This window comes from Helicoverpa armigera, chromosome 24, assembly GCF_030705265.1.
Source record: "Helicoverpa armigera isolate CAAS_96S chromosome 24, ASM3070526v1, whole genome shotgun sequence".
Lineage (NCBI taxonomy): Eukaryota > Metazoa > Arthropoda > Insecta > Lepidoptera > Noctuidae > Helicoverpa > Helicoverpa armigera.
The window spans coordinates 8,310,527-8,322,417 of NC_087143.1; the positions used below are offsets into that span (position 1 = coordinate 8,310,527).

Consider the following 11,891-nt stretch of genomic DNA (forward strand, 5'->3'; position numbering starts at 1 on the left):
TCCATAACACATTAACAAGGAAAACACCGTGACCCTAAATTCCTCGGCTCCCTCCAAAAACATCAAAAAGATCGAACAACAAACATACGAACAGAGATAACGCACGCAGCCGAAGCATAACATTAGTTTACAATCTTAAAACCAACCAATATTAGATCTCCTATCAACACTACACGCGATTACTAGAACCTTATCGATATCGATAATATCGATACAAATTCGAGTATCGAATAATCGTTTCGCGATCATACCGTGATTTGTAGATAACGGCTTTGAAGTCCGCCGACAAAGGCACCGCCGCGTTTGATATTGCCGAACAGAGTTAGTCGCTTGTAGTATTTATCGGTTAATTAAAAAATGTGTTAAATCTAGTTTGGGTTGAGATAGATAATGATGGTATGTTCCGTCTGGTGATAAACACTTTACGTAGGTATTTTTTTGCGTTTTAGCAAGGTCATAGAATAAACGTACATATGTAAAGTACCTAATTTTATTTATTTATTCATAAATGCAAACGACAGTAAGGACCAATTTAAGTCTACCTCCATCCGGACCGAAGGGCCATTTTCTTTTGGGCCTTTTAACACTTATTGAATAAGAAAAACCAATTTCTTGTTACTGAAGCATTAAGTATGATTTTGGTACTAATCAGTTAAATCACACATTAAAAATAATGGTTACCAGTAGTCACCACTAGTAGTAACTTACTAAAATCACATTGAAACCATAAATATTTTTACAAAATGTAAGTTTCGAAAGACCAAAACTTTCTTCAACATCCCTTACTCCCTTTTCTCCACCATCCGTCACCCTATGGCATAAAGATAGCCACTCATGACTACTTAACGAGCACTAAACCCACTTCACACTGTCCATTTGAAATTAAAGCTCAAACAATAATCACTAATCACAAATGTACAAAGCTATCTATAATCTGTGGGATTACGGAGGTGTCAAATTGGGATACCGTGGACAGCTACACTAATCTTGCTGGAAGTGACCCCTTTGGTTTAATATTTGATGGTAAATATGTATGTGTAATGTTATTTGTTTGTGTGTCCGTGTGTCGGCATAATTTGTTGGGTTTAAGCTTTGTAGGTGGTTTTTTTTGGGTGTTAATATTGATTTTGTATTTTTTTGTAATAATGTCGTAAGTGTTATTAGGAAGGAAAGTTACAAATATTTTGTTGTAGTGACGATTATAGGCGATATTTATAGCTATTTTCAGGAAACCTAGGTAAAATTAAAATATCTATACCTTATTTATCCCTCTTCTCCCAACCCTATGCCTTATTATCCTCTTAGTTTTATCCCTTTCTTACTTATTTTATTGAGTTACTTACTTATAACTTATTGCATTTTCCATTTCTAGGTTTATTGCACTGGTAAATTCAATTCAGCCTAATTGAATTTACAAATTGTTCAAAGTCGTTGCCAAAAAATAATATTTCAAATAGACAAGGTCTTCTGAAAATTACCTATAGGTACTTACGATTTGAACAATCCTATGGTCCCATTGAAAAGAACCAGCAAGAAATTCCATACAAACTCGTTTTAAGGAAGACTGCCTTTACTTGATTGTCTTTAAATAAAACTACTTTTACGGATTTTATCGCAGTTTTAATATTACTTAATCCTTGATTGTCTTTACTTATTTCCATCTATATTTCCAACAGATTCAGGCAGCGAGTCCGGGTCTCACAAGAGCGGGCGCGCGCGCACCACGGCGGCCGCCGACGGCAAGCCAACGAGAGTACGAACCGTGCTCAATGAGAAGCAGCTACATACACTTAGGTAAGGAATCTGTTATTCTTACAGTAGAAGATTTTAGGTATATTGCTGATTGGTTAATATTGGAAATTCAAGTTAAAAAAATCGAGGCATTCAAAACTATGTACCTTCTATGAGATATAAATCTTACTTTTGACCAAGTAGATATACCAAGTCCTTTAAGACCATTTATCGTAAAAGCGTAGCAAACAAACATTTGCGCATTTTTAATATACGTAATGGCTCACCATTGCCTAATAGCATTTGCCGAATTGCATAATGCCTCAGCATTTTTTGGCCCTAATATTACCCTACATTATAAATAGGTTGTTGTTGATTTAGATCACATTGTACCTTTTTCCAAAACAGCATTGTAAATAAAATACATTGCAATTTTTTTAACATCGTAAGCCACCAACATCATTCTACTTACCAGCACTTCACTTAAAAATACAGCATACATTCACCAAACCACAAATATTTCCAACTAGTCTGAACCATCTCCGTTTCCTCAGAACCTGCTACGCCGCCAACCCTCGTCCCGACGCGCTGATGAAGGAACAGCTAGTAGAGATGACCGGCCTCAGCCCTCGCGTCATCAGGGTCTGGTTCCAGAACAAGCGCTGCAAGGACAAGAAGAAGACCATCCAGCTAAAGATGCAGATGCAGCAGGAGAAGGTGGGTACTGCTCTCAGGAGAATTTAGAAAATTAAAGATGAAATGGGGTGTAAATGCCATGTTGAGTAACATAAAGAAGAATAGATAAAAGGGGAGTTTAAAGAAGGCACTAGAAATGTTTAAGTTAAAGTAATAATAATGTTGAAAGAGGGAGAAATAGTAGGAAGATAGAGTACTGTTTTATTTGATCGGCTTAAATTGAATTCAGATGGGTTAGTTCAAAGCTATTCAAAGTTCAAAACAGGCAGCTTAAAAGCAACTGCTGCCCCAGAAGTGTCCAAACATCTATAGATTGTGGACATCAAACGGACATCTTTAGTCGATTCCACGCCGAGATCACCTGGCTTGTATATAATTTGACTTTTAGCATTGTGTGGATATAGGTACGGGAAATACAAATGATTTTCTCTTGTCGATCTGCAAACAAGAGGTTTATAAAATCCCTGTTGCAATAAGCATGAACCATCCTCATACACCATGAACCCATCAAACGTCAAAGTAACAACGCAAACTCTCTATTGTCGAAGGTCCCAACTTATGCTTTGCCACAGGAAGGCCGACGTCTTGGGTACATGTCGATGGGGGTACCCCTGGTAGCCGGGTCTCCCGTCCGCCACGAGCCCGCAGGGTCCCTGGCGTTGGAGGTGACGGCATACCAGCCGCCCTGGAAGGCACTGTCGGACTTCGCCCTTCATGCGGACCTGGATAGGGCTCCGCAACATAGTGCGGCCTTTCAACAGCTTGTGAACCAGGTTGGTATTTTAAGTTCAATATTATGATCGATATTGTGTATATAATGCTTTCCAAATTCCAATTTTGAAATTATGTAGGTCTTGTGGTTGGAGACTAACATAGTACTAGTAGTACTGGTAAAATCTTGTTGTCCCATGATTAAGAATTTTAGTGATTAGTAATTTTAACTAAAATGAGTCTGAATCTGCAAGCCATTCCGACTCTAACGTATCGTACTTGGAAAAAGTTACCCAGAAAATAACTGTCGGCAGATTTCTATGACCACGGATAGGTTTTGCTATTAGATTGTGAAAGACACAATTTATATGGTGCTTATCTCAAACTTCAATGTCTAATTGCAATCAACATCAACGGATGGATAGAATAAAGAAAACCACTGTCTGTGGTCCTTAGATCAACAGGTTTTACAAACCAGTCATCGTCCTAATCAACCCATTTATAAGCAGAATTATGTGTAAAAAGAAGTATTGTGATTATTTCCAGATGCATGGGTACGACATCCCCAATCTCCCCCCACCACGCCCCCCACATGGGGAGGATAACTACGTGACGTACCTCGAGAGCGACGATTCCCTGCCCCCATCGCCCTAGTGCCGCGTCACATAAGACTACATGTGACAAAAGACTACATGTGGCTAAAGACTACATGTGACTAAAAAACTACATGTGAAAGTGTAAACATGGTTTTATTGACAGTTCTAGAAGTTCTGAGGAAGAAAATTGGTGTGGTTTAATAACTGTACATACAAATTCAATGTGGAGCCTTGAAAAGATTTGTCAGTGTCAGAAATATGTAGTACCTATTACAAAAAGAATTAGCTCTTCAAGCATATTGTATAGGTATCCAACAGATTTTCAGCCTAATCTATAGCCTATGCTTACAAATTGAAGATCGACAAAAAATTTGGCTAGAATCAAGGAGTTCCTTTAAAATAAGGTCTTAAAGGGATGACAAACAAAATGGCCAGTTACTTTATAAAAAAGAAACTTTCGTACGGAAATAATTAAAAACGAATTCATTTCACAACGTGTGCTTGTTGTAAAAAAATGTTTTACCTGAACCTACTCTTCAAGTAGAATTAAAAAAAGCTAGTCTACCGTACTCAGATTACTAATTAAAAGTTTAAAGGTCAGACATATTGAAGCTAATAACTTTGACTTATTTTCAACAAGCTTTTTATTTCAACTAATAGAAGGTATGAGTAGGTACCTCATAGCAGACAGACTCAATAACTTCATAACCATATTATATCAGATTTTACAAAAAAATACACATTGAAGTCATGTAATAAAGTAATGTCAAATAAAGAGTATCCAATTTTTACTGTAAAATTAAATAAAAAGTAAAAACAAATCAATCTATGTATTTACTATAATAATGTGATGTTTACCACTAGTTTGTATCATAATAAAAAATGTACGTAAAGTTTAAAATTTTACCTCTGGGTATGTTTTTATTTTATATTTTTTATCATGATCTGTTAGCGATTTTAATGTAAATATATTTGTCAATGTAAATATTACTGTATAAAATTATTAATATGTAATTATATTTACCTACTAATAAATATAAGCGTGTATGACTAAGGCCTCCTTAATATTGATGTAAAAAATAGTCACTTTTATACTATTTTTATTTTACATATAAATGTCATTTACAACAATGTATACATATGTCAAATTGATGTAAACAATATTTTTGTTTAATTTTTTTATTGTTTTATGTAACGCATATTCTAGAAAATTGTATCGTAATTTTTTCACTGTAAAAAAACGATTATAATTATTCTAACTCGATAGAAATTACCAGAAAATTTATTTATTCGGTAGATAATTACACTGTACTTAGATTGTGAGCATAATATAATATTAATAAAAATATTGAGTACGTATTAAAAGCTGTTATTTGTTATTGAGCCCTTGCTGATCCCTTTGTCCTATATCTTCAAGTAAAAAAATGATACCTACTGTGCCGGTAATGTGAAATTTCATGAATGGAAAGTCTAGTTCCAATTTACACTTTGCGTAGGGGTAGGTATTTATTGAACATAAGTACGTACATGACTTCTTTTTTATGATTTTGGAAGTCGGCTTAAATTTTTAAGAAATATTTTGTAGCTTTTAATTCTAGCGCCATCTGGTGGAAAACTGCTAAACTATGATCGTTGGTCAGAGCGTACTTAGTTCCAAAATTTGCTACCAAGAATATGAAAATGGCAATAGATGGCGCTTGTGTCGTAATCACGGAAGGCAAGGGGGAAAGGACCACCAAAGGAGAAGGACCAGAAGTTATTTATTGTAAGTACCATCAAAAACATGGAGAGGGCGTGGTAACAAGCATTGTTTCAAACTTAAATTCTAAAATGGGTTTCCAAAACATTCATTATAAAATATAATTCCGAATGTAAGATAGTGATGTTGTATTGTAGGATAGATTAGTAAAATGGTTCACATAGATTTCTACAACTCTCCTGAAATAATAGTACCTTCTAGCCACCTCACCCTCATTCAAGGGCGGATCCAGGAGGGGTCATGATGGCCTTGACCAGGGGTTTAGCCCTCGAACTACAAAAGATTTTTGCTCATTGATTTTTGCTCTGAGAACAGCTGCCATGGCCGAATATGTGTCTAGGTAGCTCAATCCTCCGAGATTTTTTTCCCAACTATGTTGGGGTCGGCTTCCAGTCTAACCGGATGTAGCTGAGTACCAATGCTTTAGTGAATAAGTATGAGTCTAGGTGCCTATAGGTAGATTTTGGGTCTATTGACTTTAGTCAATAAGCATTTGCGCAATTATCTGCATCTCAATAGATCATTAAGGCCCAAATTCTCGGTAATTATAAACACCCGTTTCTCTCAAAACAACGGTAAGTACCTATACTTTGAAAATTTAACGTGAAAATTCATAGTAAACAATAGTTTTAGAAAACGTTTCTGTTGAAAATGATCTTGAGCCCAAATTAAGTAAAAGGTATCTGTTTTGAAATAGGGTGTTGTTAGGAAAAGGGTTGAAATAAAACTATATTAATTGCATACAGGTATCATTTCGATACTGTATTTTACACTAAAACACATAGATGTATTTTCAAAAATCTTAATAACTAAGACACAAGCCTAGCACAAGTTTTTGCAAAATTCTTTTACCTTTGTAATAGATGTTCTTACTTTCAATGTCTTAAAAGCTCATTTTTTATGTATTTTGTGCTCAGATATTAATGATATAATTTTGCCATAAAACTTGTGCAAGGAAATCAGAAATAGAGAGACATTTATGTCTGCAACATCGAAGATTTTACTTAGAACTTTTAACCAATGGCTAACGCGTACAATATTAGAAACACAATATCCTGCCTGCAATTTTTCGTAAGCAAAGAGGTACCCACGACATTATCTTTTTACATCAGTAAAATTAATACATAGGAACTTTTAATCTTAATTTTTAAGTCATTAAACATTTTGTGAGAGAAAGGACCGCGTTTCTATCAGTTAAAAGTTCCAAGTGCCACTACACTTATAATTAAAATTGATTTATATCTAATCAAACCCACTTCCCACCCGCGTATTTACCTTGATTTGCCGGAATATAAAATTCCCCTTTTTAGCCAAATTCATCGACAATATAAACATCAGTTTTCTTAAAACAATTGTTCACTATTTCACCTCCAACTTTCAAAGTAAACAGTGGTTTTAAGATGGACGTTTACCTTGTCGGTGAACTGAGACCATAGAGTTTTACCCTACCTCGGACCTAAGGACCAATTTGGTCTTTTTTGCACCAATTCTTCTATTCAGCCTCATTTCTTTCGTCTTAATACTAAAAAGTAATAATACTGATAATATCATAGACATGATATGATATTAATAGTATGGTCGGTAATAATATAGACATTTACACCGACGGCCGTTCCGTATTCTATCTATCTATATTTTAATATAGATGGATCGAATATTGGAACGGCCGTTAAGGGACTGGCACGCACGGAGGATTGACATTGATATTTTGACATCGGCATGATATATGAGAAAATTAAATGAGATTCACTATTCTATTATTAAGTAACAAGTTCCCATATATTGTTAACCTTCTTTGGTAATTTATGATTTTTAAATTTCAGATGTTTATAGGTATATTTTTATGAGATGTTTTTATTTCAGAAGAATTAGATATAGGAAGGAACTAACACGAACTTCTAGTGTTTCGTTATTATGACTTCTATTGGATTGAGTTATGAAATTCGATGGACAATCAGACACACGTAGAAAAATCTGACAAATTAAGAACCTTCTTATTTCAAAAGAGGTAACACTTGAGTTAAGTTTCATTCAAGTTCGTGCTAGTTTTACAAAAGTTACATCAATTCAAGCTGGGATATTCAAGTTTAAAAACCATTGAATCAAAGACTTTTAGAAGTTACATAATGACATCAATTGTCCCTTTAGGAGTTTTCTTCTAGTTTTTGAAATCCAAATCTTTGAGTTATGAGAATATTTTGGGCATTATCATCATAAAATTAAATATAGGACAGTGAGCAAAGAGTCTTCTTTACCTTCCGTGAATAAGAATAAATAAGTAAACTGGTATCTTACGAATATTGGCACAAGTAATATTACAGAGTAAATAAATTATTATGCGTTTCTTTTGTGCGTAGAAAATTAATAAATACCTAACTTTTCAGTAACTTAAAAAAATGCTATCTGACGTTATACGTTTGGCATTTAAAATAATTTTCGTATACAAATTTAAATCAAGATGTATACAAATTTTACTTTTTAATCAACCGTGTTATTGTCAATATGGAAAAACAAAACCAAACTTAATTCAGAAATGGAATATCAGATTTATACTTAGGCCAGAAAACAAAAAAAAAACAAATGCCAAATGAGAGAATTTATATTCGGCCACGACCATGGAGTTTATATAGCAACTCCTCCAACTCTTTGGCGCGAACAAAGAATTCTTGCTTTCCATGGAAGAGCTTGTCAAGCTTCTCACGGCATTGCTGCAGTGTGATAGAACGATCCAAGTTATAGAACTTGCGAACAACATTAGTCAGTTCATCTCTCTCCCTTTGCAGTGTGAGCAACTCCCTCTGTTTCGCACACAGCTCATCATACACCTTCAAGGCTAATTCATCAGCGTCAGTCGGGATAAAGATCAAGTTCGGAATCTTTGCAAGAAACTCATCCTGTCTCTTATCATGTGGTGGTAGTACCTCTTCTAGTTGGTAGCGAAGGTACTCCATGTAGTCATTCTGGCTAGTTTCTCCGTTCATGAGATGGTAGTCCATTTGTTGGGCCTGGGCTTGGGCCTGTGGCTCCTGGGCTATCGGGGAGTCGGGGCCTGGTCTCACCATCACGGGTTGGCAGCTGGTTCGAAGGTCACTGGAGTTTGCCCAGCGTTGTATGTGAGGTTTGGTTCCTGAAACAGGTATTATGAATAGTTAGCTTATTTATTTGTATGATTGACGGCCAATTTCTTCATCAAAAGTTAAAGTTAAAGTAATGTCTAAAGTAAAAGTAACGGTCAAATTCGTTTTTTCAAGGCTAAAGTGACAGCAAAACTAAAAGAAAAATTGAATTTGACCGTTACTTTTACTTTAGACATTACTTTGGCTTTAACTTTTGATGAAGAAACTGGCTGTGAGTGTTTGTTGCTATAAGTTAATATTTTGTAATACCTACTAAAACATTTTTTTTAAGTTCACAAAAACATTTAAATAATCCATCCAAAATCAAACTGTATCTTTATATCGATATCAGAAAGTACGTAATATTACATTTTTGGCCTTCAAATAAAATATCAAATCAAAACCGCTAACAAAGAAAATTCGTTAAAGAATCAACAGGTCCCTCTTATAATATACCTAGGCAACTTCTCAAGTTTACAAGTGAAAATAAATCCCCCTAACTTTCCCCCTCTCACTCAACCTCTTTTAATTGCCTACTCAAGCCGAAGAACGGAGGTCACGATCAGGTTACAACTGTTTCTAAACAAAATCTGCTACATGTTTTTTAATTCAAATATCGAACATAAAAAAAAATTACATAAAAGATTATTCCTTTTTTGAAATTAGATAGCAAAAGAAACTTTGATTGTAAGTATCCATTCCATATTCCATACCATATTATTTCCATATTCCATTCCATATTATATTCCATTTTGAAACGCAATTAAAATAATAGGTAGATACCTAACTAGATAGATCTAGATAGGTATTAAACTACCTTAATGTAATATTAATTATACTGGTATCAATGTCCGAATAAAACAGATGGCAAAGCTGCATGTTATAATGCAACAAATCAATAAACGAGACCCACGCATGCGCCCCGCGCACTCAAAACTTGTGCCATCATAAGTAATTATTTATTTACTTCAAAAACTACAACTTAATAAGAGAAGGTAAATCAAATTAGCTTAACCGGGTCGCTACATTAATATTCTGTTAAATTGAACTGTGATTTTTTTTTAATAAAAAAAAAACTTTAAAAGTTTTTAACTTAACTTTATTTTACGTTCTCAATTAAAAATCACGCCAATCAAAGATGGAAGCTACCAAGTTAAACTTTGTCATCACTAATGCATATTTACGTAAAAAAATTTTTGTTTACTATTATCAATTGTTATTAATTTAAAATGCAGCTATATCTGGGCCTGCAAGGTTGCACGATTATGCAATCAATCAATAGTTCACGCATGCGTCCCGCGCTCTCAAAACCCGTGCCGACTGATATTTATTTATTTATACAAACACATACGTAATTAACATAAGTATACTACCGGGAAAACTTTTGAAAAACCTATTAAAACGCATAGCTTTTATAAAAGGAAAAATCGCGAAGCTGAATACCAAAAGTATAGAAAATATTACAATAACAAAAGTTTGAAAATACCGGTAAAAATATTTACAAGTTCCCATAACTTCACCACTGTGTTTTAAAGAAGAAATTTTATGAAGTAACTGTATAATTATTCAATACTAAATAACTAACAAAAAAACATTACAGCAAAGCAATAAAAACAATAACAATAATAACCGAATTTGTTACCACAACAATGACAAACTTCGAACACAAACAAACAAATGAAACACAGCAAGCAAAAAACTAATCACAAAACATTAATATTATAATTCTCACCTGCAAAAGCACCAAAAGTTTTCACTTCACGACTAAAAACACCACAAAATTAGCAATAATATTGCTCTGGGAAAGTATAATACGTCTAGATCGTAAGATTGTCTGAGCTAGACTACCGGGCGGCTGACAACCACAGGTCGAGTGAAATGGCTGGGGCAGACAGATCAATAATCTGTGAAGTCTAGGCTAGCTGCACTTCCCCTATTGGCTGCAGTTTTGTTTTTTAGGGTTTGGGGTAGCGGGCTTTTGAGTTTATTATTTTTAATTTTGTTTTGTTCAAAGTTCTGTAGGTATTTTTTGTTCAGTATATCTGGTCACAACTAAACTATGAAGTAAATTAATTTTGAGAACTACGTAGGTTTATTAGATCCTATAATTACTTTCCACAAGTCCTTTTGTGAGATGAAAGATGAAGTAAGCATTTTTTCAGCAGCTGATGCTGTAACAAACTTATAGAGAGGCATCAAGCAAGCCTTTAGCTTTTTTATCTAGACAAAATTTTCTTAAAAATATCGAGAGGTTTCAATGAATTCTGAGTAAAACTGAAACTTATAAAAAATATTTTTATGGAAAGTTTTCGCTTAATCCTATCTGCCCTTATTACCAAGCTTAATTGCCTATAATAAGATATTTTTTTTAAAGGATTATCCCCATAGATACTAATACCGTTGCCTTAGTTTCAATAATGAGAAAAATACTTGAGAAAAAAGCTAATACTTCACGAGCCCCGGAAAGTAAACGAACAAGCGATTTTATACTCTAACTACATTGATATAAGGTCGAGATTGTTAATGGTAGTTGAATGAGGTAGTCCTTGAGTTCTATCTTTAACTTACGTCTTAATATTTTATTTTTCAAAGATCGATTTTGCTGTTTAACTACGAAGTTTTTCCTTACGAATTGTAGCGTAGCACCGTAGCACTGTGCTACGTTTCCTTACGAATTGTAGCGTAGCACCGTAGCACTGTGCTACGTTTCCTTACGAATTGTAGTGTAGCACCGTAGCACTGTGCTACGTTTCCTTACGAATTGTAGCGTAGCACCGTAGCACTGTGCTACGTTTGCTACGAGAGACTGCTACACGTTACAAAAGTTCTTCACTTCTTCCCAACAAAAACACGTAGTACCTATGGTGGGTGTTTTGGGTTCTGACTTTTTTAAATGTTGACATTCAAAAAGTGCTGTTTTGCAGCCCAGTTTGAATAAACGATTTTGAGTTGAGTTTTTATTTCTTTTTAAAGTTCAAATATTTATGCTAGAAGCTTTTTCCCCATCTTACATGGAAATGTTGTCTTTACTTTCAGAAAGTATCGAAACTATGGACAATGAAAGGCGCGTTTTTTTAATTTGGAACATTACACCGCTCCGGCAATATTATTTGAAAAGGCTTGCTAGGGTTATTAAATACTTTTTGATTGGATCTCTTTTATTTTTCTTGGCATAAAGGTGCCATTAGGCGCTCCCTAGACGATCAATGTGATTGCTCAATGAGTTTCAGCCATCAGTGATTTAATTTTTAATTGCACATATTATTATTTAAACTATCAACA

At 34.4% G+C, this 11,891-nt stretch overlaps 2 protein-coding genes across 5 annotated transcripts in view; one reads left to right on the forward strand and one right to left on the reverse strand.

The window, feature by feature from the left end:
- LOC110371185 (insulin gene enhancer protein ISL-1) overlaps positions 1 to 5,025 on the forward strand; it is a 50,803-nt gene extending 45,778 nt beyond the window's left edge. The window contains exons 6-9 of one of the 4 annotated variants that reach the window (XM_021327304.3): positions 1,677 to 1,794; positions 2,286 to 2,448; positions 2,976 to 3,200; positions 3,667 to 5,025. In XM_021327304.3, the coding sequence (XP_021182979.1) occupies positions 1,677 to 1,794; positions 2,286 to 2,448; positions 2,976 to 3,200; positions 3,667 to 3,792 (632 nt within the window). In that variant the 3' untranslated portion in view covers positions 3,793 to 5,025. The remainder of the gene's footprint in view (positions 1 to 1,676; positions 1,795 to 2,285; positions 2,449 to 2,975; positions 3,201 to 3,666) is intronic. The other 3 variants (XM_021327306.3, XM_021327305.3, XM_021327307.3) reach the window with 3 other exon arrangements.
- A 3,009-nt stretch (positions 5,026 to 8,034) lies between these two features.
- LOC110371194 (uncharacterized) lies at positions 8,035 to 10,488 on the reverse strand. Its single transcript, XM_021327324.3, has 2 exons — positions 10,342 to 10,488; positions 8,035 to 8,620 (listed from the first exon to the last, which is right to left on the reverse strand). The coding sequence occupies exon 2, from the start codon at positions 8,553 to 8,555 to the stop codon at positions 8,091 to 8,093; it is 465 nt and encodes a 154-aa protein (XP_021182999.3). The 5' UTR covers positions 8,556 to 8,620; positions 10,342 to 10,488; the 3' UTR covers positions 8,035 to 8,090.
- Between the last annotated feature and the right edge of the window lie 1,403 nt (positions 10,489 to 11,891).

Coding starts and splice junctions, on each gene's coding strand:
- LOC110371194 (XM_021327324.3), bottom strand. CDS start 8,555: ATGGTGAGACCAGGCCCCGACTCCCCGATAGCCCAGGAGCCACAGGCC.